The following is a 23,644-nucleotide window of genomic DNA, read 5'->3' as shown; positions in this document are numbered from 1 at the left end:
GTAATGTTCTGTGGAATGTTCAAGTTTGTGGACTGTTTCATCTAGGTATCACATTCCCTACACTTGACCTACCCGTTCATAATGACTTTAAAATGTTTTATTACAGCCCCTCCGTCAGGGCCTCAGCCTCCGATGATGCCTCCCTCAGAGGATCCATGCTCACCCAATCCTTGTTCGAATGGTGGTACCTGCAACAACGACTCCAATCCTTATACCTGCAGTTGTATGTTTGGATACTCTGGCGACAACTGTGATGTAAACAGCTATGAAGGTAAAAACCTTAAGGTTGATATGCATTAAAAAAAGTTTCCAATAGCAAACATTCAAAATATCTATATATGAATTACTTGATAAAATTTTTCCTGGAAGGTTCTTTTGAAACCATGGGGCTTATGACTATCAGCTTCTCCCTCCCCCCTTCTCTCCTCTAAATGAGACTAAAATTACAGCAATCATGTGTGGACTATTATTAACGACACATAGGGAATATAAAAGAGACAAATAATGATAATAAAAATAAGCGGAAACACTGAACGCATTCTGAAAAACAAAAGAAAAACACAGAAAATTGTGATTACTAGAGGAGAATTGCGAAAGCAAAAATGCTTTTAGTCTATATCTAAAAAAAGAGATAGTAGAGCCATTTGTTCTCTTAATTCTTATGGCAAACCATCCAGCATCTTTTACGTCTCACTGTTTCTCTATGCCATTGATTCATTCATCTATCTATTGAAAGAGTTCGACTTTGATTGGTCATGAGTTCCTATAGTTATGTTTATTGAGAAGTTCTGGTTTATGCCCTTTAGTGATTATTTTGGATTTGGTGTTACATCTTGTACAGCTACTAGAATGCCTTGGCCTGTTGGCTCATATTTTGGTTTCTCACCTTTTGAAAAAAATTTAGATTGCACTAATGCCCTGGGCATGCAAAGTGGCGCAATCCCAGATATCAGGCTCAGTGCAAGTTCGACTTTGAATTCTTACACCGGAGCAAGCTTGGCCAGGCTGAACCTAACAGAGCAAGGGAACTACAGCGGAGGTTGGGTCGCTGGTGCCCTACCTCTCGCACAGTATTTGCAAATTGTTTTCGATGCAACTGACACTGTTCTGACAGCTATAGCGACACAAGGAAGAGAAGACGCTGATGAGTGGGTCAAAAAATACTATTTAAGATACAAGAATTCGAATTGGCACAATTACAAAGAGACAGGGGGAATTTTTGATAAGGTGAGTACGATACAAGCTTTGAGCGATACAACTCTTTAAAGTGGCAGAAGCTTGGTAACACTTCTATAAGAAGTCACATTTTTTTGCGAATCGTCTAGAAGGTTGAAGGAAACTTAAATTTGAGCGAATAATTTATTACCCATTCTTCAAACGAAGACTTCAATGTTGATGCAAAGACTTGACTCAGGAATTAAAGGAAACAGTTGATTGCTGATGTAAAAACTTAAACGTTGATCTTTTTAGGTGTGTTTGAACTCTAATTGATGGCAATAAGGAACGAATTTGAATGAAAAGAAAGGTTTTTGTATCTAAAAGTGAAGACAATGTTTAAAAAAAAAATTTCATTGTTGAAATTAACACTTGAGGGTTTATGGGAACCAACATAATAACCAGCTACCAGTTGTCTTGTTAGCTCAGTTGGTAGAACGCGGCACCAGTATCGCAGAGGTCACGGGCTCAAATCCCGTACGAGCCTGAATTTTTTCAGGCCTTATTTTCACTACTACTTAAGTAGTGTTCATAACTGCGGGGATTGCCTACATATTCGTAACACTTGAATGTTGCATATGGTTTAAAGGTAACTTGACTGCTGATAATAAAACTTGAAAATAGCAGCTGAATTTGGATAAGGTTGAAAAGAAAACTTGAATGCTGAAAATAACATTTGAATTTTGGCGGGAAAATTAACGGCATATTGAGTAGTGCTAATTGGACTTCAATGGCTGAAATGAAAATAATTCCGAGATTGAGTATGGCGTTTTATGGCGGTTGACTGTAACTTTTTATCGTGTTTGCAGTTAACAATCAAACAAACAAATGACTTGTTAGCTAATCTAGTAAAGCTCCCGTACAGGCCTAAAAAATTTTCAGGCTTTATTCAGTGTTCATTAGTGGGAAGATCACTCACATAATATTCATTGAGTAGTGGGGGTAGTAATAGCAGCAGTAATAGTAGCAGTGGCAGCAGCAGCAGCAGTGGGATACGTAGAAGTGGTAGTAAAACAAGTAGCAGTTGTAGTAGTACTAAAAGTGGTAGTAGTAGAAAGAGCAGTAGATGTAGTAGTAATAGTCGTAGTGCTAAAAAGAAGGAAGAAGAAGAAGTAATAGTAGTGGTAGTAGTAGTAGTAGTAGTAGTAGTAGTAGTAGTGGTAGTAATATTAGTAGTAGTAGTAGTAATATTAATAGTAGTAGTAATAGTAGTAGTAGTAATAGTAACAGTAGTAGTGGTAGTAGTAAAAGTAGTAATAGTAGTAGTAGTGATAGTAGTATTAGTAGTAATAGTAGTAGTAGTAATAGTAGTAGTAGTAGTAGTAGTAGTAATAGTAGTAGTAGTAGTAGTAGTATTAATAGTAGTAGTAGTAATAGTAGTAGTAGTAATAATAGTAGTATTAATAGTAGTAGTAGTAATAGTAGTAGTAGTAGTAATAGTAGTAGTAGCAATAGTAATAGTACTAATAGTAGTAGTAGTAGTAGTAGTTGTAGTAGTAGTAATAGTAGTAGTAGCAATAGTAATAGTACTAATAGTAGTAGTAATAGTAGTAGTAGTAGTAGTAGTAATAGTAATAGTAGTAGTAGTAGTAGTAATAGTAGTAGTAGTAGTAATAGTAGTAGAAGAAGTAGTAGTAGTAATGGAAGTAGTAGTAGTAGTAGTAATAGTAGTAGTAATAGTAGTAGTGGTAGTAATAGTAGTAGTAGTAGTAGTAGTAGTAATAAAAGTAGTAGTGGTAATAGTAGTAGTAGTAGTAATAGTAATAGTAGTAGTAGTAGTAATAGTAATAGTAGTAGTAGTAGTAATAGTAATAGTAGTAGTAGTAGTAATAGTAATAGTAGTAGTAGTAGTAATAGTAGTAATAGTAGAAGTAGTAGTAGTAGTAGTAGTAATGGAAGTAGTAGTAGTAGTAATAGTAGTAGTAATAGTAGTAGTGGTAGTAATAGTAGTAGTAGTAGTAGTAGTAATAGTAATAGTAGTAGTAGTAGTAATAGTAGTAATAGTAGAAGTAGTAGTAGTAATAAAAGTAGTAGTAGTAGTAGTAATATTAGTAGTAGTAGTAATATTAGTAGTAGTAGTAATATTAGTAGTAGTAGTAGTAGTAGTAATAGTAGTAGTAATAGTGGTAGTAGTAGTAGTAGTAATAGTAGTGATAGTAGAAGTAGTAGTAGTATTAATAAAAGTAGCAGTAGTAATAATAGTTGTAGTAGTTGTAGTAGTAAAAGAAGTAGTGGTAGTAATAGTAGTAGTAGTAATAGTAGTAGTACTAGTAGTAGTAGTAGTAGTAGAAGTAGTAGTAGAAGGAGAAGTAGAAGTAGTAGTAATAGAAGTAGTAGTAGTAGTAATAGTAGTAGTAGTAATAGTAGTAGTAGTAATAGTAGTAGTAGTAGTAGTAATAGTAATAGTAGTAGTAGTAGTAGTAGTAGTAATAGAAGTAGTGGTAGTAGTAGTAGTAGTAGTAATAGTAGTAGTAGTAATAGTAGTAGTAGTAGTAGTAATAGTAATAGTAGTAGTAGTAGTAGTAGTAGTAATAGAAGTAGTGGTAGTAGTAGTAGTAGTAGTAGTAGTAGTAGTAGTAGTAGTAGTAGTAGTAGTAGTAGTAATAGTAGTAGTACTAGTAGTAGTAGTAGTAGTAGTAGTAGTAGAAGTAGTTGTAGAAGGAGAAGTAGAAGTAGTAGTAATAGAAGTAGTAGCAGTATTGGTAGTATTTTACGTTTCAGAAGTTTTCTTTTCTTTTCTTGTTATATCTTACCAATTTTAGGTGTTCCAAGGAAATACAGACCGTAATGGTATTGTCAGACACAAATTGAGCCCCATTATCAGAGCACATACCTTTCGCTTTGTAGTGAAGGAGTGGCACAATAGAATAGCAATGAGGATGGAGTTATACGGTTGCAGTGGTAATTAAAGATTCAAGCTTATTTTCCCTTTGTCTTCATCAATAACGAGCAAAAGTTGCCAGTTTCCAATTTAAACCTGAAGCTTTGGATGAAAGCCACTTGGTTAATGCTCAACAGCTAAACTTTTTTCTAATCTATTATAAAACTAATTATCTAGCATCTGATGTGAAGCATAACATGGAATCGAAAAGGAAGACTCACTATGCTAAAGTCACAAACTTACTGATTGATACACTGACTCACTGACTCACTGACTCACTGACTCACTGACTCACTGACTCACTGACTCACTGACTCACTGACTCACTGACGCACTGACTCACTGACTCACTGACTCACTGACTCACTGACTCACTGACTCACTGACTCACTGACTCACTGACTCACTGACTCACTGACTTACTGAATCACTGACTTACTAAATCACTGACTTACTGATTTACTGGCTGGCTGACTCTTCCATTAACTTACTGACTGACTGACCCACAGACTCATTGACTTACTGACTCCGACTGACTGACCCAGATATTGTTTGAATGACTGACAGGCAAATAGAGAGAAAAACCCGCTGACCGAGTGATAGAATCTTTGATCATGAGTGACTGACTTACTGAATAACTCTCTAGCTAGCTGACTGACAAGCCAACGGAAATCAAGAATAATTTAAACCTATGTACCCTGCTCCGCTGTCTTCATCATTGATGATATTTCAACTTTTCTGATTCGTTTGAGATAAAAGCTTTTAAAACTATTGGTAATTGTAATTTTTTCTATTTTCATGGCTCACTATTGTCGAATTTTATTTATGTTGTACAGATCCCTGTTCGAGCAATCCATGCCTGAATAATGGCACCTGCACTAGTGACCCTAGTGGATCCTACACTTGTAAATGTCCACCGATGTACACTGGTTCTCTGTGTGCCACTTTGCAGGGTAGGGCCGAAGATTTAAGGAAACGGTGGAGTAGACAATACAATTTTCTCAATGTCAATGGAGCATAAATTTACTGTAGGAAGTAATAGTAACCCTCTGCAACCCTTTTGTCTCATGTTAGATACGTTGATATATCAACCGTTTGCAAGGAGCTTTTCTTCATTCCTGTCATTGCTAGTCCAGGTACCATGGAGTTGCAATGACTGTTAAATCTCTCATCTTTTTCCTCTTAAATATCTTTTTAAAAGCTCTTTTTAGTGTGCATGGGAAGGAGGGGGTGGAGAAGTTGTAACCTGCCCTGCCTCCCCAAATATATGTGTCTACATACATAATATACATATATATATATATATATATAAAATTTGCACAATGGAGAATGTGCTTCCGTTTTCAACGCTTTATTCAAGACCCTTTTTTTTTTTTTTTTTTTTCCGTTTTCAACGCTTTATTCAAGACCCGACGCGTTTCGGCATTTGCCTTCCTCAGGGGCCTTAACATGCAATTGTTACAGAGTCGTAATTGGTTAATTGTGTGACGTAGTACAGTGCATGTTGCTTAATTAAATGCTGAGTAAAATCTCTCATAAACAATTAGTGTTTCTAATTGGTTAACAGTTTTAAAACCTTTATAACGTATGTTATAAACAATTTATGTACCTAAAACTTTATAAAGGTTTTCGCGTAAAAGCTTTATCCAGTTCTTTTGTTTAGTCCATATGGCTGAAAGGAGTTTAATGTTCTTTGCCAAAAAATCTCTCTTTCTCTAAGGACTTCTTTCTTTTTGTCAGTCTCTAAATGATCTTTTCGGATTTGCTCTATAATGGTTATGGTAACATTATTGTTAAAGTCGTGAGTTCGTTTGTTATGTAAAAAGTGTTCCGTGAGTTCGCAGCTACTCACTCCCTTTTTAATATGGTTTCTGTGATTGTTTAACCGTAGGTTAAATGCAGTTTCGCTTTTGCCAATGTATTGAAGTTTGCAAATGTTGCACTCGATTATGTAAATGATCCATGACGATTGGCAGTCCACTGTATGAAATATGGTATAGGTCTTGTTGTTATTAGGACTGGTGAAAGTTGTGGTCTGGTTGATCTTTTTACACCAACTACACTTCGTTCTTTCACATGCTCTACATCCCTTTGGTATCAAATTCTGAGGTGTTTCATTTACATATAGAGGAAATGAATCGCTTAAGAGTGAATCGCTTAAGAGTGAAGTGATTCACGAAACAGGCTTGTCGGGAAAATGTAGTTGCCTCCTTTTTTCCTCTCATAATATTTATTCTGCTCTGCTTCAACGTATTGAGCACTGTTCCACGCGAAAATCGACTTGCAGACTCCCTATATATATATTTATATATATATATATATATATATATATATATATATATATATATTTTCTTTTTTATAATCACGTTAACTGCGGTGTTATAAAAGGAATTCCGGCCTAGAGAAGAGAAGAAACAACACACGTGAAAAAATATCTTATTTTTTCACGTGTGTTGATATAGCCAATCAGCTGCGGACACGTCACTTGCCTTTGGCGTCACTCGGTCAGGTTGACGAATGAACAGTACAGACTTCGCAATTCTCAATACAAGGTAGTTTGTCGAAACTTTCTCGGATTGTGGCGGCTAAAACACTAAAATATCCGTATCGCTGACAAACGGTGAGGTTCAAACTTTCCTAAAAGGGGGAAAAACCAATATACAAAAAGAAAAACCGAAAGTTACGTATTCAGTGGCTTTGATATTGGCATTTCTCGCGGCTGACAATGAAAATCGACAACTGGAAGATTCGCCACTGGCCGATTTTGGCCGTTCACCTGAAAGACTTCTTTTGGCGGTAAGGACAAAATCAATAAATGAGAGTTTTGTAAATTGAAATCACGACCATTGTTGTTTTTGTTATCATGATTCAACGCATTTTTCCACCTTATGAGTTAGCGCCAACGCACTCTACGATTGTTATTTGGAGATTGTCGATTCATTTATTTTAATTCATTAGTGAAGTCGGCTTTTCTTGTCAGTAAAGGGCTATTGTGTTTATATGATAAACAAAATAATACATGGTTGCTTATAGATGTGGAATTTCTCTTCGAGTGTTCAACTCGACATCTCACTCGTTGGCTGCGCTCACTCGTGAGCTATCGAGTTAAACACTCGAAGAGAAATTCCATATCTACGCGCGCCCATGTATTATTCTCTATATTTATATAACAGCCACACACAATGTCAACACATTTGAGAAGGCAAGAGGAAGTTCAAAATGTAGATTTCACGACGAAATTGCAAATTTGTGACTTCTTATTGAGCTCCCAATTGCTTTAGTTGTATGAGGAAGATTTAACGTTAATTTTCTTTCGTGTTTCTATGTTATGCAGACTTCTGTTCTTCAAACCCCTGTCAGAACGATGGAAACTGCACGAATACGCCAGATGGCTTCAAGTGCATGTGTCTTATGTGGTACACTGGGAATGACTGTAGCACAAAACGTAATGGAATTTTATTTTGACCAATATATCGCATATTAAAATCATCAGTCGTTCTCTGGCATTACAACGATAACATATTTCTAGAAAGACATCTTAATGATTGAAAGAAATAACGAGGAGACAGGCAAATGAATGAATGGAACGAACAAGGAAAAATAAAACAGACCGACAGAATGGCAGGTTGAAAAAACCACTGCCTAAAAGGCTGACCGCCAATCAGACCAGCTTATTAAGATTGATAGCCTGGCAGACCGACAGACTCTGACGAAGGGCTAACGCACCAAACTTCTAACAGACAGTTAGAAATCTCGCACATTGGGATTGATTGTGGCACAGAAAATTTTTGACTTGCTGAGTAGTGAATGTTTCATTAAAAAATGCTATCACCCTACATTTGACAAAGAACATTTGAAGATCTCTATTACTTTTTATGACATATGTTTACTCTGATATTCGAATAGAACACTTTTTTTCTAACAACAGAGTGTCACAGGCCTCTTGGGATGCAAAGTGGTGCAATACGAGAACATCAGCTTATTGCATCCTCGGAAAAAGACAATTCTTCTCGCGTTGGCTTTGCAAGACTGCACTATCAGTACAAAAAGAAGCCAAAGTCCTGGGTACCTTTGCTGGACCATAGAAATCAATGGTTGCAGGTTAATTTGGGAAACGAGCTGACCTGGGTCACTGGTTTAGCTACTCAAGGAAAACAGAGTAAAAGAGAAGCATGGGTCAAAAAATTCCAGCTGAGGTACTGGGGATTTAGAATAAGAGTGCAGTTTTATAAGGGCCATGGCGATATCCACGCCAAGGTGAGTGAAATAGAGAATAATCTATGGGCGGGGTATGAAATTTCTCTTCAAGTCTTCAACGTTCAACGATTACAGTACTCACTTGTCGAAAAAAAAATAGAACACTTTACCAGAATTTAGTACCTACCAGCTATTTGTATTATTTTGTTTACTATGTAAAAGGACCTTGGATTGATAATGGTAAATGCCTTGCCATTCATTCATCAACCTGACAGAGAGGCGCAAAGGGCAAGTGACGTGTCAACAGCTGATAGGCGATATCAAACACACATGGGCAGTTTCGGCTTTCCTCAGGACTAAAAAAACCTTGTAAAAATATAAAAAAAAAACAAAAAGAAAAAAAGGCAACAACAACAGCACCCTGCATGTTTTTATGAAGTCTTAAAAATGCTAGGATTCGCTTAACTTCTTGAGATAAGCTCAGACGTATTGTCATGAGTTTGAGAAAGTATAACTGCAACGTGGTGGAAAACAAAAGACTCGAAATTGTTTTTAGTTTCTTCAGCACGCACTTAAGCTTAAATTTAACAATGACCATATTTCATCCTCATTATAGCTGTGATAACAACTTTACTATTGAGATAATAAGGAAGGCTCAGGATATGCTACAAGATGGATTGTCCCATCCTCCATTTTAACAGTGGCCATTAATTGATTCGTCGCTTTTTACGGTTTAACTTTTCTGATCAATCTTACACAGATTACCATCTTTCCAATTTCAGACATTTACTGCAAATACAGACAGTAGCAGCGTTTTCCATAATGAACTGAACCCACCAGTCAGAGCGAGTGTCTTCCGCTTTAGTCCAACGGAGTGGCACAATAGCATAGCACTGAGGATAGAGCTCTACGGTTGTAGAGGTAATAAGGAGTTTTAGGTAAAACAGAATCAGTACAACATCTGAAAGCAATTTTAAGCAAATTTTGTGTATGAATGGAAATAATCCATCTTCTAGCGATCTCAGAAATGATGAAGTCTAATTGACAACGGCGCTCGCAGAATAACCTTACGTGGTTATAAACAAAGTACAATGAAAAGCACTTGCCTTCCTTTTAGTTGAGTTCTGAAACAATCATATTATTTGCTCTGGATTTAAATGCACAATGGCTGATTCGGGCCTGGTGGTCGTCAACTATTTAACACTGGTGTCGAGATTTCTTTCGTGTAATATATGATGAGGGCGAGGCCTGAATCAATTTTCACGCGTAAAAATCGAGATCGCATAATCTTAACGTTTTGGCATGTATTTGGTAGCCATTAAAGCTTGTTATTTAGTTTGTAATTGTTCATAGTTAGCCTACTTTACATAACTCGCTATCCATCATGGATGGTGAGCAGAAAAGCGGTACACAAACCTTAGGTACTTGACACAGTCACCGACAATAATAATCTTGTGAATCTTTCTACTGATCAACGCTTTTCTCCCAGACGCACTCTAATCTCTCTCCTCAATTATTTTGCAAACTTTTTAATTATCGTTTGAAATGTCTGTAGATTCTTGTTTATCATATCCCTGTCTGAATGGTGGAACCTGTAACCGTAACTTAATAACCGGAGGTTACACCTGCAGTTGTTCTTCGGGATACAATGGTGATAGATGTGAGATTGGTAAGGGACTTCTCTAGTTTCAATTAAAGCTTGCCATGTCAAGGTTAAATCTAGATAACATCCTCTTTTTCCATCTCATTACAGGAGATGTATGCTCACTTAGTCAGCCATGTTTAAATGGAGGTACCTGTTTGTTCCTTCATCACTGGCCCTACTTCAGATGCAGTTGTTCAGCTGGATACCTGGGCCATAATTGCTGGTATCAAATACGTAAGGAACCTAATTATGTCGTTCTTTAGACCACCAAACAATACATAGACCAAGAATTTAAGAAACAGATAAAAGATGGAGTAATTATATGATTACATCATTTATCAATAAAAAAGAAAAAACAAGAACGCAGATGGAGGAATGAACCAATAAATTTACAGGCTGACAGACAGACTGAAATAACAAAATGAAAGGTTGCCAGAAGGAAGAAAGAAGGAAAGGCATCTAAACTGAAGGATATAGTTACCGAAAATGGAGGGTTGAAAGAGACACATAAGGGAAGATTGACAGAATAACAGAAGTATAAATTAGTTGAATTAATGAAAAAATGGCTGAATGAGAGAATTATAGAGTGATGGAGTGATGAAATGAAAACGTGATAGGCTGACAGCATGTCAAAATAAGAGGATGACAGAATGACTCTCTTGACTTATCAGTAAACTAAAACAATATCTGGACTAGCAGAACTAAAACAAATAGAATGGAAGTTTTAAAATGACAACAGATTTCAGATTAAATGTTCTCCTCCTTATTAACAGCTGATCAGTGTTCCCCTAGTCCTTGTTTCAACGGAGGAACTTGTGAATACATCGATGAATGGCCGTATTTTGAGTGTGAATGTCCATCGTCGTACTCAAGTTATAACTGTGGATCTGAGTCAGGTGCTATGGCCACTTATGTTATTAGAGGGCGGGATGATGTGTAAGGAGGTGACGAGCACAAAGCATCGTATTAAAAAAGTCCAATCGCACAGCATTGAGGCTGTGTATGTTGCAAAACGTAAAGGAACTGAATAAGGGACCTCTTGATTTTATTATAAGGGTAAATAGGGTGTGTAAAGGAAAGGACAGATTCTCTTCAACGACGGATTAGGAAGCTCACAGATTACAAGTAAAGAGATGATTGCTAATAGACAATGCTATGAAAGTGAATTAAACAAAACACAAAAGATAACTCCACTAAAAGTAAAATCACCCATTAGAACACTCTTGAAAAGGTTATTTTTGGTGGTAAACGCAGGAGTGACGAGGTGCATGCGAAGGGCTGTGCAATCATTTTGGCTCGGGTTCGATTCACGTACCTGTGTTTACATAGTGGCTGAGTTTGGTTTCAATTGTCATCCATATTCTGGGGGATCACCAGAGGTTATTTTAGTCTTCCTCCTTTAACAAAGACAATATTCCAGATCTTAAATTCGACTTGATGCATTAGGTTGGACGTATATGAAGTTTTCCCTCTGAATTTGACTTTTTGCATTTTCTTTATTTATTATATAGGTGACCCGTGTTCACCAGAGCCCTGTCTGAATGGAGGAACCTGTACAGAGGACAGTAACCCGCTGGGTTTTGAATGCAGCTGCCCTTCAGGGTATATTGGATTTAACTGTGGCTTCGAGCAAGGTATGAGACATTCACCAAAAGTGCAATCAATCACTGAACCAAAGACTCAGTGAATTCATAAATCCTAGAATTGACGTCAGTCCATCCGTTTGTTTACACGTAATCTATTCTACCCATTTCTACATACATCAACCAGTCATAGAGTTGCATCAATTTATCAGTTCTATTTTCTACTTTGTAGGCCTTATTTGAGTGAGAACAACTATCTAGGAGTCTCTCATGGAAGTCAGAACTATGTATTTGTATTGCGAGGTATTGAAAATATTTGCATTTTTCTAAATCAAAGTTCCCTATCAGGTGACCGATGCTCAGACAACCCCTGCAACAATGACGGGATGTGCACCGCGGAGAGCAACCTTCTTGGATACAATTGCAACTGCACTTCAGAGTTTGTCGGTTTTGATTGTTCTCTTCTAAAAGGTGCTATCTTGTTTACCAAAATAATTGTTAACTTTACTTTACAGAAAAAATTAACATAATATTAACGAAACAACAACATCATTCCAGGACGTGCCATAGTTTTGAATGCTGGTTCAATATGTGCTTGAAAATCGTAATGATGTGTATTTCTTAGAGATGTATGCGTACAGTTTATATCCATAGAATCTCTAAATATTTTATGAGAAAATATTATGTATGAAACGTAACAGAGAATTTTAAAAGACCTTGAGAGTGTTATATTTATGTCGCAAAGAGATTATACTTGTCTGCCATTGTCGCGATTAACAAGTGTACGCAACGAACTCAACTCAAAAGATAGAAATTTCGAATCTCTAGCTTAGGCATCATCATCAAAGATCATTTTTGAGCTGCAGCATGTTTAAAAAGTTTAACAGCTTTGCTTTGGGTATATCTCTCAACAGACGATCCCTGTCTCCCGAATCCATGTAAAAACGATGGTAATTGTACAAGGACAGCTGATCTGAAGGATTTCACGTGCAATTGTACCTCAGAATACATCGGTAATACATGTGGCAATAGGATAGGTAGGAAAGCTTCTAAAAAGTTCCAACGAAAAGTTGTTGTTGTTGTTGTTAATCTTAATGAATGTAAGAAAAAGGAGAATTCGAGCCTCATTAGATTAATGGAATATTAAACCTTTAGATATAGCGTTCCAATACCTAACCGCCAAGTTAGTTCAGAATACTTTATAGTAAGCTAAGCATTAGTAGCATGGAATATACTGCCACGATCAGCAATTTAACAAGCGTCTTGAGCGTGGATAGAAGAAGGAAAAGGACTGGTTTGGCTAACCAACGACTTCTCTTTTGCTCAGTGGCTGACCAGAGACATCCCAAGGGGCTTTACTCTATGCTATCCTAAGCACCCATGAGATGAGTAATATACTTCTCTTATTACCGAGATCAAACGTTTTCGGCGTCAATTTACTTTGGGAGTGGCTGGTCCTTTCATGAAAATGTACTCTTGTCGCATTAAATTAACTTCCAAAATCTTTCGGGTATTTTGAAGTTCACGGCATCTGGAGCGACTGGAATGAATGGCCCAACTGTAACAAACCCTGTAATGGCGGATCTAGAACAAGGAAACGCACATGTGATAACCCAGCACCAGCTTTTGGCGGGAAAAACTGCGAAGGTTTACCCACAGAAGCGGAGAGCTGTAATTTGGCAAGTTGTCCAGGTTCGCTTTTAGTTTATATGATGCGTAGGTTTGCTTTCTACTACAGTAATTCTTCGATTGAGATATCTGGTAAACTTCCAAGGTCCATTTATGTGACAAAAAATATTAATGCATCTGCCAATAACTATTTTTTGTTTCCGATTTTCAGCTGAAATGATAAACTACAAACTCAAGTTAAAAAGTAGAGACTGGAACAGCAATCTAGCTAGTGTGGAAAGTGAAGATTACATGGACCTTGAAGATACAATTAAGAAAGAGGTCATTTGTGTTACGGCAATTTTAATCTGTTACACGACTTATTTAAGCATAAATGCCAATGCATCCTACTGACGGGGCGGCACTGATGCCGGTTTTTGCGTTGTCAAATTTTTAAACATTTCAAAATTGGTTCATGTCTAATGCGCCTATACCGAGGAATGGATGCATGAAGGAAGTTTGGAGTACGAGAAAGAAGCGTAAGTATTGCTCGAGGCGCAGCAGGACATGGGGCTAAGGATGAGAAAAGACATAGAGTACGGGCTTTGGGATGCGAAATACGGAAATCGAGGCACGGGATTCTGGATGCAGGATTAGGGATTTGTTAAGGGTTGGAGTTAAGATTTTTCTAGTTTTGATTTTGGCTAAGTTTAGTTCGAAATTAATTTCCTTATTAACGCCTTGCTATCTTATTGTTTGTTTGTTTGTTTGTTTTGTCGTTTTCTCTAGATAATCAATTTTTATAACAAAAGAGATGAAGATGTTACAGTGGTGGTTTTAGAGTTCAGGTGCGTTATGTAAGTTGTGTTTGGGATTCATTAGAAACTGAAGGCAAGTTTTAGAGAGTAGTAGCCTGACTTAACAGTGGTGTGTAACTAACGATAAACTAGCATTCCCTGCGGTAGTTTCATGCAAGTCATGTGCGCCGCTTTAAACCTTAAACTTCCTTGTTACACGATAAGGCGCACTTAACAGTACAATATCAATATATTCGCATTCGAAAATGACGGCTTTAATTCGTCTTCTTCATTTTCAGACCTGGAAGTGTTATTTCTAGTTTTAACGTTACCTACCCTGGAATAGACTCATTACAGATCGTTTCAATTCAAGAAGAAATAGCGGGAGGTGCATTGGGGGAAACTTCAGCTGAGTTGCTTAATATCACAGCCTCGAATGGTACGTAAGCAAAGTAATTCTCAACTGATGAGTGTAAATAGCATTACGGGATTGCGCTGCTCCATCATTAGCTTGAGAAGCTAGTACCCTTCAGGCATTTTGCTAGTTTTGGCTCTGAGCTTACTGCATTGTTCCACCGCGAGACTATATTTTGTTCTAATAAGCCTTCGTAATTTCCTTGGATTTTGACGACTTCCAATCAAGGACGACTCTGATTTGGCCTATATTTCTTGCCTCACGCCTTTGGCTTATCGTTGACGAGGATGAAAGATATCAATATTTCCTAAAATGTCTAGAGACGTCAGCTGTAACTACCTCTGAGAGCTGGCGTTTAATATACCGAAGACCTGTAAAAAATGAAAAAAATCCAAAATTTTGCAAAATAAGTGTGGCTCATCGATGATTCTTCCTCTTCACAATTTCGTATTCTTTAATGAATATATCTCGTTAGGTTTCAATCTTTAAGCTGCCAAAGTATCTTATAACTTATGTTAAAAAGGAGAGGCTAAAGACCTTCAAATAATAAAACGACACAGTATATTTTCTTCGGCATTGAGTACGTTCCGGGTCCAAGAGGTATTTTAGCCCAAGCCAGTATATAATGGCAAAGATCAGCTTTAAGAGCTAAGGGCCTAAAACATAATTGGGCCGCGCAGATCATAACATGACAGGATGGAAAATGCGTGCACTGTAAGTACCTCCCGTTGTCCCATACAAAGCCTTAGAATGGGACAACGGGAGGTACTTACAGTACATACATTTTCCGTCCTGTCATGCTGTATGGCCATTATTATAAGAACTGAAGAAATTAAAAACGAAGCAGTCTGAACAATCGTGAGAGCGGGCTAAAATACATTTTAAACCATCAAAATCTCTGCTCAGCACGCATTACGTGATTTGGATAACTTTGACAGTATTTTTGTTCTGCAGTACCGGAAGCTCCACTCATCACGGAGGCTACTAGTACCACTTCGACGAGAGTTGAGTTAAAATGGACTGCTGTCTTCCAGCCACCTTCCGCTCCACTGCTTGGCTATGTTGTAGTATATAAAGAAATCAATCAGAAATTCCAACCAGATATTATGAAATCATTACCTCCCAATCCCTCAGAAGCAGTGCTTGAGGATTTAAATAAGTTTACTAACTACACCATCCGGGTGTATGCTTTTACAAGCAGCGGAAATGGAGTGTCTAGTAAGGCAGTCTCTGTCAGCACTCAGGAGGACGGTAAGTTTGAAATATGAAGAGAAACCTTTCAGTTTCTGTGCCAGGCCTCTCGCTAACACGCCAAGAAGTAAATCTATAAAAATCAGCTTAGAGAACTGTGTGTTATATCAAAATGACCCCCCTGTTGATCCTGTACATCTGTTTGTATGACATTTTTTGTAAAACTATGCAAATGAATGGTAGGTTAATTACTGTCGGAGTTGAAAGGGTTGCCAAAGTGAGCTGACTTTGTCCGTGATTTCCTTTTTTTCTCCCACCGTAACAAACACCGCAAATTTCAATTTGATTCGGTAAAAATCGAAGTAAGAGCCACCATATAAGTGTGGCATCGCTGAAATTAAATTATTCAGGTTTGAGGGATCACAACAGTTGCGCTAGAGAGTAGACCATATACAATTCATTGTCAATCAAATGACATCGTCCCTTGCTTTATCTCATTTGTAATGCGGATGAGTTACGTTTTCTTCAACAAGCTGAATACTTTTCTGTTCTAAAAACCTTTTATATTGAACTTAGTACTACTTTTCTTCTCTACCCAGTACCAAGTGAACCGCCTCCCAATAGCGTCATTAAATCTACAAGTGAGAGTTCAATCCATGTTTCCTGGGAACAAATCAGCCAAGTCCATGTGCATGGAATACTTCTAGGGTACGAGGTGAGATACGCAATAGATGATGGGTCATCGCCCTGGATGAGCAAGACACTAGGTGTAGATGAATATGAAATACATTTGAAAGATCTGGAATATTTCACACCATACAAAGTTGTGGTTTGCGCTAGAACATCAAAAGGCTGTGGCGAAGAGTATTCTGACATCGCTTATACGTTTGGAGATGGTGAGTTTATGCACTCTTCTATTCACAGTTAACTCTTTTATTTCCAGGAGTTAAAAATGTCTCCGTGCAGCATATTTCCATTTAAAGAGTTCATAGGGAGAAGAAACAATATATGGGGGATATTGATTGATTTAACAACAGATTATTAGGGCTGACTTATCAAGAAATATATGGAAGACAGTATAGAGGATTTTTAAAGGCACAGGGTCAAGGATGGCTTATCAAAATTTACAAATGACAATCTTCTTTAATATCTTCACAAGCTTTCTTGATAGAGGATGAAGCAGTCATGAACATAGAAATGTGATGAAGGACGCTTAGCGTAGGTTTTACAGCTGCGCGGAAGAATAACACGGAAGAATATTGTGATGCATAATATTTTTAAGATTTGAAATTGGTTGAGTGCTTCTGAGCTAGCTAGATTTTCAGAAGAAGTCTGGAATATCTCAGCAGTCTTTCGCTAAGGCTCTGAAATCTTATCAATCAATCTATGGTTTTGTCAGGAGCTTTTTTTCTTATCCTTAGTGCCTAGCAAGCCTCCTCAAAGCGTAGCTGCTGAAAGACTAAAAGCTGCAGAATTCATTAAAGTCACCTGGAGTCCTGTGCCTTTTGGTTATGTCGGTGGTCTTCTCATGGGGTATTCCATAAAATATCGAAGAATTGTAACAGCTGAAAAGGAAGTTCTTCCATGGGAGGAGGAAACAGCCATAGCAAAATCAACGGATCTCTTCATATTTTTGAAAGTTCAAACCTACTCAATTTACGAAATTAAAGTGGCGGCGTTCACTCAAAAGGGCATGGGCCCGTATAGCGATTATGTTTACGGTGGTGAGTTTGATGTGGGAGTGAAATACCAGGAGAAGAGAAAAATGATAGCAGCCTCATTGTAAATTGTTTTCAGAACTTTACTTGAAATTTACTGCCAATTAACTGGCAAGAAAGGGGTTCATAAGCATATTACAGAGTCTTATGGGGGGATGAGGTAAATTATATCTTGATACAAACCAAATTCTCCAACACCCGCCCCCCCCAGGAGATAAGTAATGCAGACCGCTTCTTTATATGGTGTCGTGATTTGGTTCTCTCGATGAGGGAGAGGTGAGTGGGAGGTTAGGACATTAGCATGTTGGTGAGTATTGATTTTTGTCCTTCTGATAAAAAAAATGGAATTTTTTTTCTTCTTTTTTTCGTCTTTCCTTCTCTTTTAGAAACCTGTCGCTGTCCGAAAATCCTTTACACTAACTACTGGTCAGCTTCTCCATATCTAAGAGTGAACAGACAGGACAAGAAGTTTGGTGGAATATTGAGTAACATTGTCATTGACATGATTCAAGTGGCTTGCGACACCTGTCCCGAATACGGTCGTACTATAGTTAAAACTGACTCAAACGGAAAAGGAAAAGATGCCTTCAAGAAAAGTCTCTTAGGAGTTCTAGCTGACATTAATAATATCCCACAGATAAGTTTCCCGATTTATGGCAACGAATACATCACAAGGTTCATGGGAAGTAATGTCTACATAAACCTTGTGGAGTCTCCAGGACTAGCGTTTATTGCAGTGAAGAGGATGCCTGGAACAGCGGCCCGGAACATGATAAGTGCTGTGTTGGATTGCGCTCCGTTGGTAGTGCTTTCAGGCTGTATGGCGTTCATCGCAGGGTTTATTGTATGGGTTCTGGTGAGTAGATATAACAAGTATTTACCTGTTAGAAAACATGAAATTGGATTTATTTGGTTCATCTCACACAAATTATTTGATAAGAGATTCCTCTAAGCGAGGAAGAAATTCCATCAATATTTGCCACGCTCTAAACAAGCGGCTTTGTACCGAATTAGCATCGAACAGGCGTGGGCTCATTCCGCGTAGAGGCGTAAATCGGTGAAGTAGTGGCAATGTTGTTTAATTTATTTTTTTGAATATAAAACCGTTTTACCTCTCTTTCCCTGAATTGTCCCTCGTTTAAGCCATAAGCCTTATGAAAATAAGTATGATTTTCTTTCTTTTCTTCTGTTGAAATCATGTGTCTTTTTTCTTATTCGACAATTCTTTGAAACGACATTGTCAAGCCTCGCGCAGATCAGATGCAGTAGTTTATTAGAAGTATAAATAATTTTTTAAAACTTTTTTTCACGTAATATTTTTAAACAGGACATGAAGCAAAACCCGGATGAATTTCCAGCCTCTTTTAGTAAAGGCGTCGGTGAAGGATTCTGGTGGTCATTTATCTCCATGACAACCGTCGGGTGAGAACAGCACGAAAAAATAACTTTTGGTCGCATGAACTTCGTTAAGGACCTTTATCATTTGTTTGTTGCTTTTTTTTTTTTTTTTTCCTTAAATCAGTTATGGAGATCGTTCGCCCCGTTCTGTTCCTGCTCGTATTTTTGGTATCGCATGGACCCTGACTGGTCTAGTTATTATCTCAATTCTGATTGGTACAATTTGTTCAGCGCTCACGTCTTCATCTATATCATATCCCGTTACCCTCTATGGCACAAAGGTGAGTTATTTCGAAGACTTTCACAACACGTTTCTAACTATTCTTTGCGCTTTGGATGGAATCTCACCAGCAAATTTTTCTGCAACAAAATCAATGGATTTGCATAATAATGACAAACAATGCACTGATTATCAAATGGTTAATTCAGTATTGGTGAATAAATGGACTTATTTGTCGATTTAGAACAGACCAACTAATTGATTGGCCAACTGACTGATTGATGGATTAATTGATCGATCGATAGATGGAACTAATAAATGACTGATTGGTTGTCTCATTGCTTGCTCCTGAAAAGTCACGAAAGTGTCTTTAATCTCTTCTTTGATTTTTTATTTAGCAGAGAAATGGATAAAAATTGTATTACTTTGGACGTTTGAGATTTCAGTTTGCTTGGTTTATGGATATTTATGTCATTTCAGATTGGAGCCATTCAAAACTCTACAGAGCAACGCGTCGGCACTTTGAAAAACGCAAGAGTAAATGAAGGTAATACTGAATTTTCCTTTTTTTCTGTGATTACTACTATACTTTTCTAACCAAAAGGAAGCAATTAATCTGCATGTAGCCAGCGTGTTTTCCTTGATACATTAATGTGGGAAAGAAAAAGCACTTTGTTTGTTAGGCAGGTCCCTTCGTCCAAGATTGAAGGTGTCAAAAAAAATGAAAAAAATGTGTTTTATGAGAAAAAAAATTCTTTTAGGGCAGCTGGCATGACAAGGATAATTTTCAGCCTCTTATCATTCACTGCCACTGCTTAGGTTATTAATTTCTTCTCCGACTTTGTTATCGGGGACGTGATAGCTAACAATCCAATTGATATCATCAATATCAAAATATCAAACAAGTTGATCTTTGATATGCAAGCTTGTGTCGCTGGTTATTTAAACTACCAAGTCTAAGTAAACTTACTTGGAAATGTAAACTTGCAGCAAAAAAAAAAAATGCTATTGGAAATGCGTTTTGCTCAGTAAAGCCGTGAGAAAACTTGTTTATAATCATAAGTCTTAACTAACCTATAACTGAATCACAGATAAGAAATATACCAACTTTGAGGACATCCGTTCAGCGCTGGAGGATGGAAAAGTTGAAGGTGCTCTTTTAGACACATATGTTGCGGCGGAACACAAAGACGAGCTCTTCAACGACAAAATATTCGTCAAAGAGATTCTGGACAGACCATTTGGTTATGGAGTTGTTCTATCAGGAGCAGCAGTAAATGTGGAACAGAGATGTCGCGATTACATCAGCATGCAAATAAGCAAAATAATCCAAATCATCCAGAACACAACAGAGACGCTTGATGTAAGTGTCTCATTTTCTTTAAAAAACGCCTTTGTTTGAACACATGGAGTATGCAGAGGTTTTTGAGGTACTGTTTTGGGTTAGAAGAGAAAACTTCAATTAATTGTCGTAAAAATAAAGCAAAGAAATCACAACGTTCAATCAGATAAAAGGAGAATATCGAAAGAACCAATAAGAACGCACGGTAAAACCAATCAAACTGTCTGAAGGGCAGGAAAACGCGAGCGATCAATTCATAAAAGCTGGTTTTATTTTCTGAAGCATCAACACCGAGTAATACTTTGTATGTCAGAAACAGTTCATCAGTGCCTGTTTTCCTAATTACACTTAAAACTTTTCTTCATTGAATTAGCTTTTTTATTACTTTTATAGAACCATTTTTTATCTTTTTGAGGTTGGAAAGCGCCTTTGAACATTAGGAAATTGGTGCTAAATAGATATCTTTATCCGGAACGAGTTTTAGAGCACTCTTTGCAACTCTATGTTTCTAAGGTAATAATAAGCTTCCAGTATTGATAGACATTACCTGACTGACATTACCGACTACCCTCTGTCATTAAAGAAATCGTATAATCTCAAGCTATTCGTGGCACAGTCTACCCACCAAAGGTACATTGCAGACAGCCCCGTGCAATTTGAAAACGCTGATCGTTCTTTTTTTACTTTAGCCAGCTTCATCAGATGAGGATGTGGAACAAAGCACGGGCCTGTTTGATGGTTCTTCTGATATGTTCCTTATCGCGATGGCTTCTTTGATTGGAATGTTAGGAGTTGCTGTCATCGTTGGACTTATCTATCATTATAAGATATTTGTTCCTCTGGAAAACAAAGGTAAAGGTATTGCTTTGTTTAATGGAAACCAAATAGGGTGTCTGGTTTGGTTTATTTCAAATGTGAACATAGAATACACATAAAGGCAAATGCTTGGGGAGAATTGCGAGATCGATTTCTCTTGGCCGCAATTTTGGATTGGTGTGACCGAGATGACCTGGGTTGGCTAAAAAAAATGTAATCTAGCGAGGCAATTCATAGAAAGACAGACTGGCCGCTGGAAGGAGATGACGAGGTTTGTTTTCCTTCGAATATTTGTCAGCTTATCCTTCCTCTCCCTTTGCAAATCCAAGATGGGAACTATTAGCTACCAGACAACTAACTCGCTCAAAAACGGGAGGAATCGTCGGGAGAATTTGCTAGATTTGACTCTTTACTTTTGGAGGCTGAGCTTTTAAAAAAATAGCCTGAGTTTTACGATTTATGGTAGAGCAATCAATCGTGAAATTTTTATTATTTCAGTTGCAAGACTCAAATCATCTACATCACATTTTGCTTCGAAAGAAGCTTTTGTTGAAGAAGTGAGCGAATTCGTGAACTCGTTCTATTCTGAGCTGTTCATCAAGATAAATGCGAGTAAAGAGAAGAACAAACAAGCAATCAAGAAGATCAAAGAAAAACATACAGTTGGAAAGAAACTTGGAGGATCTACAAAGAGCTCGAAAATTCCTGGCCTGGTGATAAAAAATCCAGTCTATTCAAGCTCGTCTGCTGAAAACTCCTTCGACATGAAAAGAAAACTCATCGGGCCCAGCTCGAAAAAAAGCCTTCCCGATCAGACTCAACAATGGCATTCCCCAAATTCTGCAGCTTTGAATCGTGCTGAAGTATTGTTGAGGTCAAAAAGCTCATCCAATGATCACCGTCAACGTGATATGGGTTGTGAGACAACTTTACATAACAGTAAAGCGAAGAAAAGTTATACGAAGCCCAGAAAGCTTAATATTGTAAAATAGCTAATGTCTTGCGTGCTGTGAATCGGGGAGAGAGAAGGTAAACCGAGGAACTTTAAAACTAGACATGTTCATAATGGTTATATTACCCAAATGCATTTGCAAAATCATCCCAAAAAATGTTCTTTCGAATTCCCCAAAATGTTGCATTTTGTGAAAAATCCTTTTCGGAATTGCTTTCCCTGTATTTTCCAGCCTACATTGCAGACCTCCTTCTTCAAAGTTACAATCTTTTTCCACAATATTTCCTATTTGGCATTTCCTTTTTGATAAGGAAATTACACATTTCACAGGACGAAATTGCAAGAATCCGTAAACGGAAACGTGGCAGAAACATGTTAAACCGTTCTGGAAACACGACGGATAACCTGTGTTTCCGTTACCGGTTTCGTGACGTTTTCTCGCGTTTCCGTTGCTGCGTATACAACGTAACCGGACCACTTTTTGTGCATGTTAAACATAACGGAAACATGGAGTTGCTTGTTTCCGCCACGTTTCAGAAATACGGAAACATGTGATTTCGTCCTGTGTTTGAACAGAGACATTTCGTCACTTACTCAATTTGGAGACCATTCACCTTCACTGTCATTTATAAAAACTCTGCAGGAAGTAGAATTTAACTTCGTAGCCACTGACCAGAACAACAAAATATGAATTTACTTCATATACTCACCCGCTAAAAATTTTGCAGATAAGTTCAATTTCTTTATAAGTTGATTAATAAGTTATTCGTTTAAGAATAACTATCGAAATATCTTCTTCGAAGAGCGGCAAGGAATTACAGCATTTCATAGTTTAATCTTATTTTGCATATATTTCTCTTTTCATATCATTAGCTTTTATACTTATTTATATTGATGCAGAACTTCTATATTTCCATAGTTTTATTTATTTTGCACTTTGGCTTTGTATATTCGGAATATGTTGTTGTAATTTGAATTTTAGATGGAGGGCCACAAGTTTACTAGTTTCTGTAACTATTCCGTGCTGTCCTCTTGAAATAAAGTGTATTATATTATATTTAATCTTTGAAATATTGCCTAGTGAATTTCCATACTTTTATCCTTTCAAGGTATACCCCCTGCCCCCTTTACCCCACTCTCCTTACTCTTAGCAGGAAAGTATGTCATTATTAAACAGTCGAACTATGTAATTTCGTACCACATCTTAAGGACGCGATAAATTTTAATGGTTTTGTTTCTCGGAGAAGTAAAAGGCAAATATAGAAAAGAAAACAATAACTCTGTTTATTGCCAAGAAAAAATGAAATCTTGGGATAAACCCTGTAAACATTAATGCATTGTTAAAACTGAAACTTACCATCCTAGTGGAGGCGAATGGTCTCAAAATTGAAGTAAATCATTGGAAATAAATTACTCCCAAAATTTCTTCTGTAGAAATAATTCAGCTTTTCAATTTAGATGACCCGAAATCAAGGATATAAATGGTGTACTACAAATAGTCTCCCCTGCCTTATGTTGCAAAGTCAACCTCAACTAAGGTCTCTGTGGAAACGAGAAACGCTTTTGATTTGCCAATGTTTTGGCATATGCCGGAGTTATGCGACTTAAGTGTGAGTAGAAAAAGGCAGTTGTGTGATGACGTCACTGAACTATTTCTATTTTTGGA

The 23,644-nt window shown here is 37.3% G+C and overlaps 1 protein-coding gene across 1 annotated transcript; it reads left to right on the top strand.

The window, feature by feature from the left end:
• Window positions 1-8,044: 8,044 nt before the first annotated feature.
• LOC136284449 (uncharacterized) lies at window positions 8,045-22,297 on the top strand. Its single transcript, XM_066174786.1, has 22 exons — window positions 8,045-8,353; window positions 9,076-9,214; window positions 9,849-9,962; window positions 10,047-10,172; window positions 10,712-10,834; window positions 11,450-11,572; window positions 11,870-11,992; window positions 12,436-12,558; window positions 13,043-13,213; window positions 13,362-13,471; window positions 13,919-13,977; window positions 14,226-14,365; window positions 15,296-15,592; window positions 16,132-16,428; window positions 16,954-17,256; window positions 17,637-18,106; window positions 18,578-18,672; window positions 18,773-18,929; window positions 19,349-19,415; window positions 19,960-20,231; window positions 20,900-21,062; window positions 21,525-22,297. The coding sequence occupies exons 1-22, from the start codon at window positions 8,045-8,047 to the stop codon at window positions 22,016-22,018; spliced, it is 4,275 nt and encodes a 1,424-aa protein (XP_066030883.1). The 3' UTR covers window positions 22,019-22,297.
• The last annotated feature ends 1,347 nt before the right edge of the window (window positions 22,298-23,644 follow it).

Source organism: Pocillopora verrucosa, chromosome 11 (assembly GCF_036669915.1).
Source record: "Pocillopora verrucosa isolate sample1 chromosome 11, ASM3666991v2, whole genome shotgun sequence".
Lineage (NCBI taxonomy): Eukaryota > Metazoa > Cnidaria > Anthozoa > Scleractinia > Pocilloporidae > Pocillopora > Pocillopora verrucosa.
The sequence above is the reverse complement of the archived record's forward strand: the minus strand, read 5'-3'. Positions and strand labels throughout refer to the sequence as shown.

What these genes read in the sequence shown, in the direction of transcription:
- LOC136284449 (XM_066174786.1), top strand. Translation starts at nt 8,045, where the DNA reads ATGCAAAGTGGTGCAATACGAGAACATCAGCTTATTGCATCCTCGGAA. An exon ending in AAGATACAATTAAGAAAGAG is followed by an intron (nt 13,472 to 13,918) that starts GTCATTTGTGTT and finishes CGTTTTCTCTAG; the next exon opens with ATAATCAATTTTTATAACAA. An exon ending in GTGGTGGTTTTAGAGTTCAG is followed by an intron (nt 13,978 to 14,225) that starts GTGCGTTATGTA and finishes CTTCATTTTCAG; the next exon opens with ACCTGGAAGTGTTATTTCTA.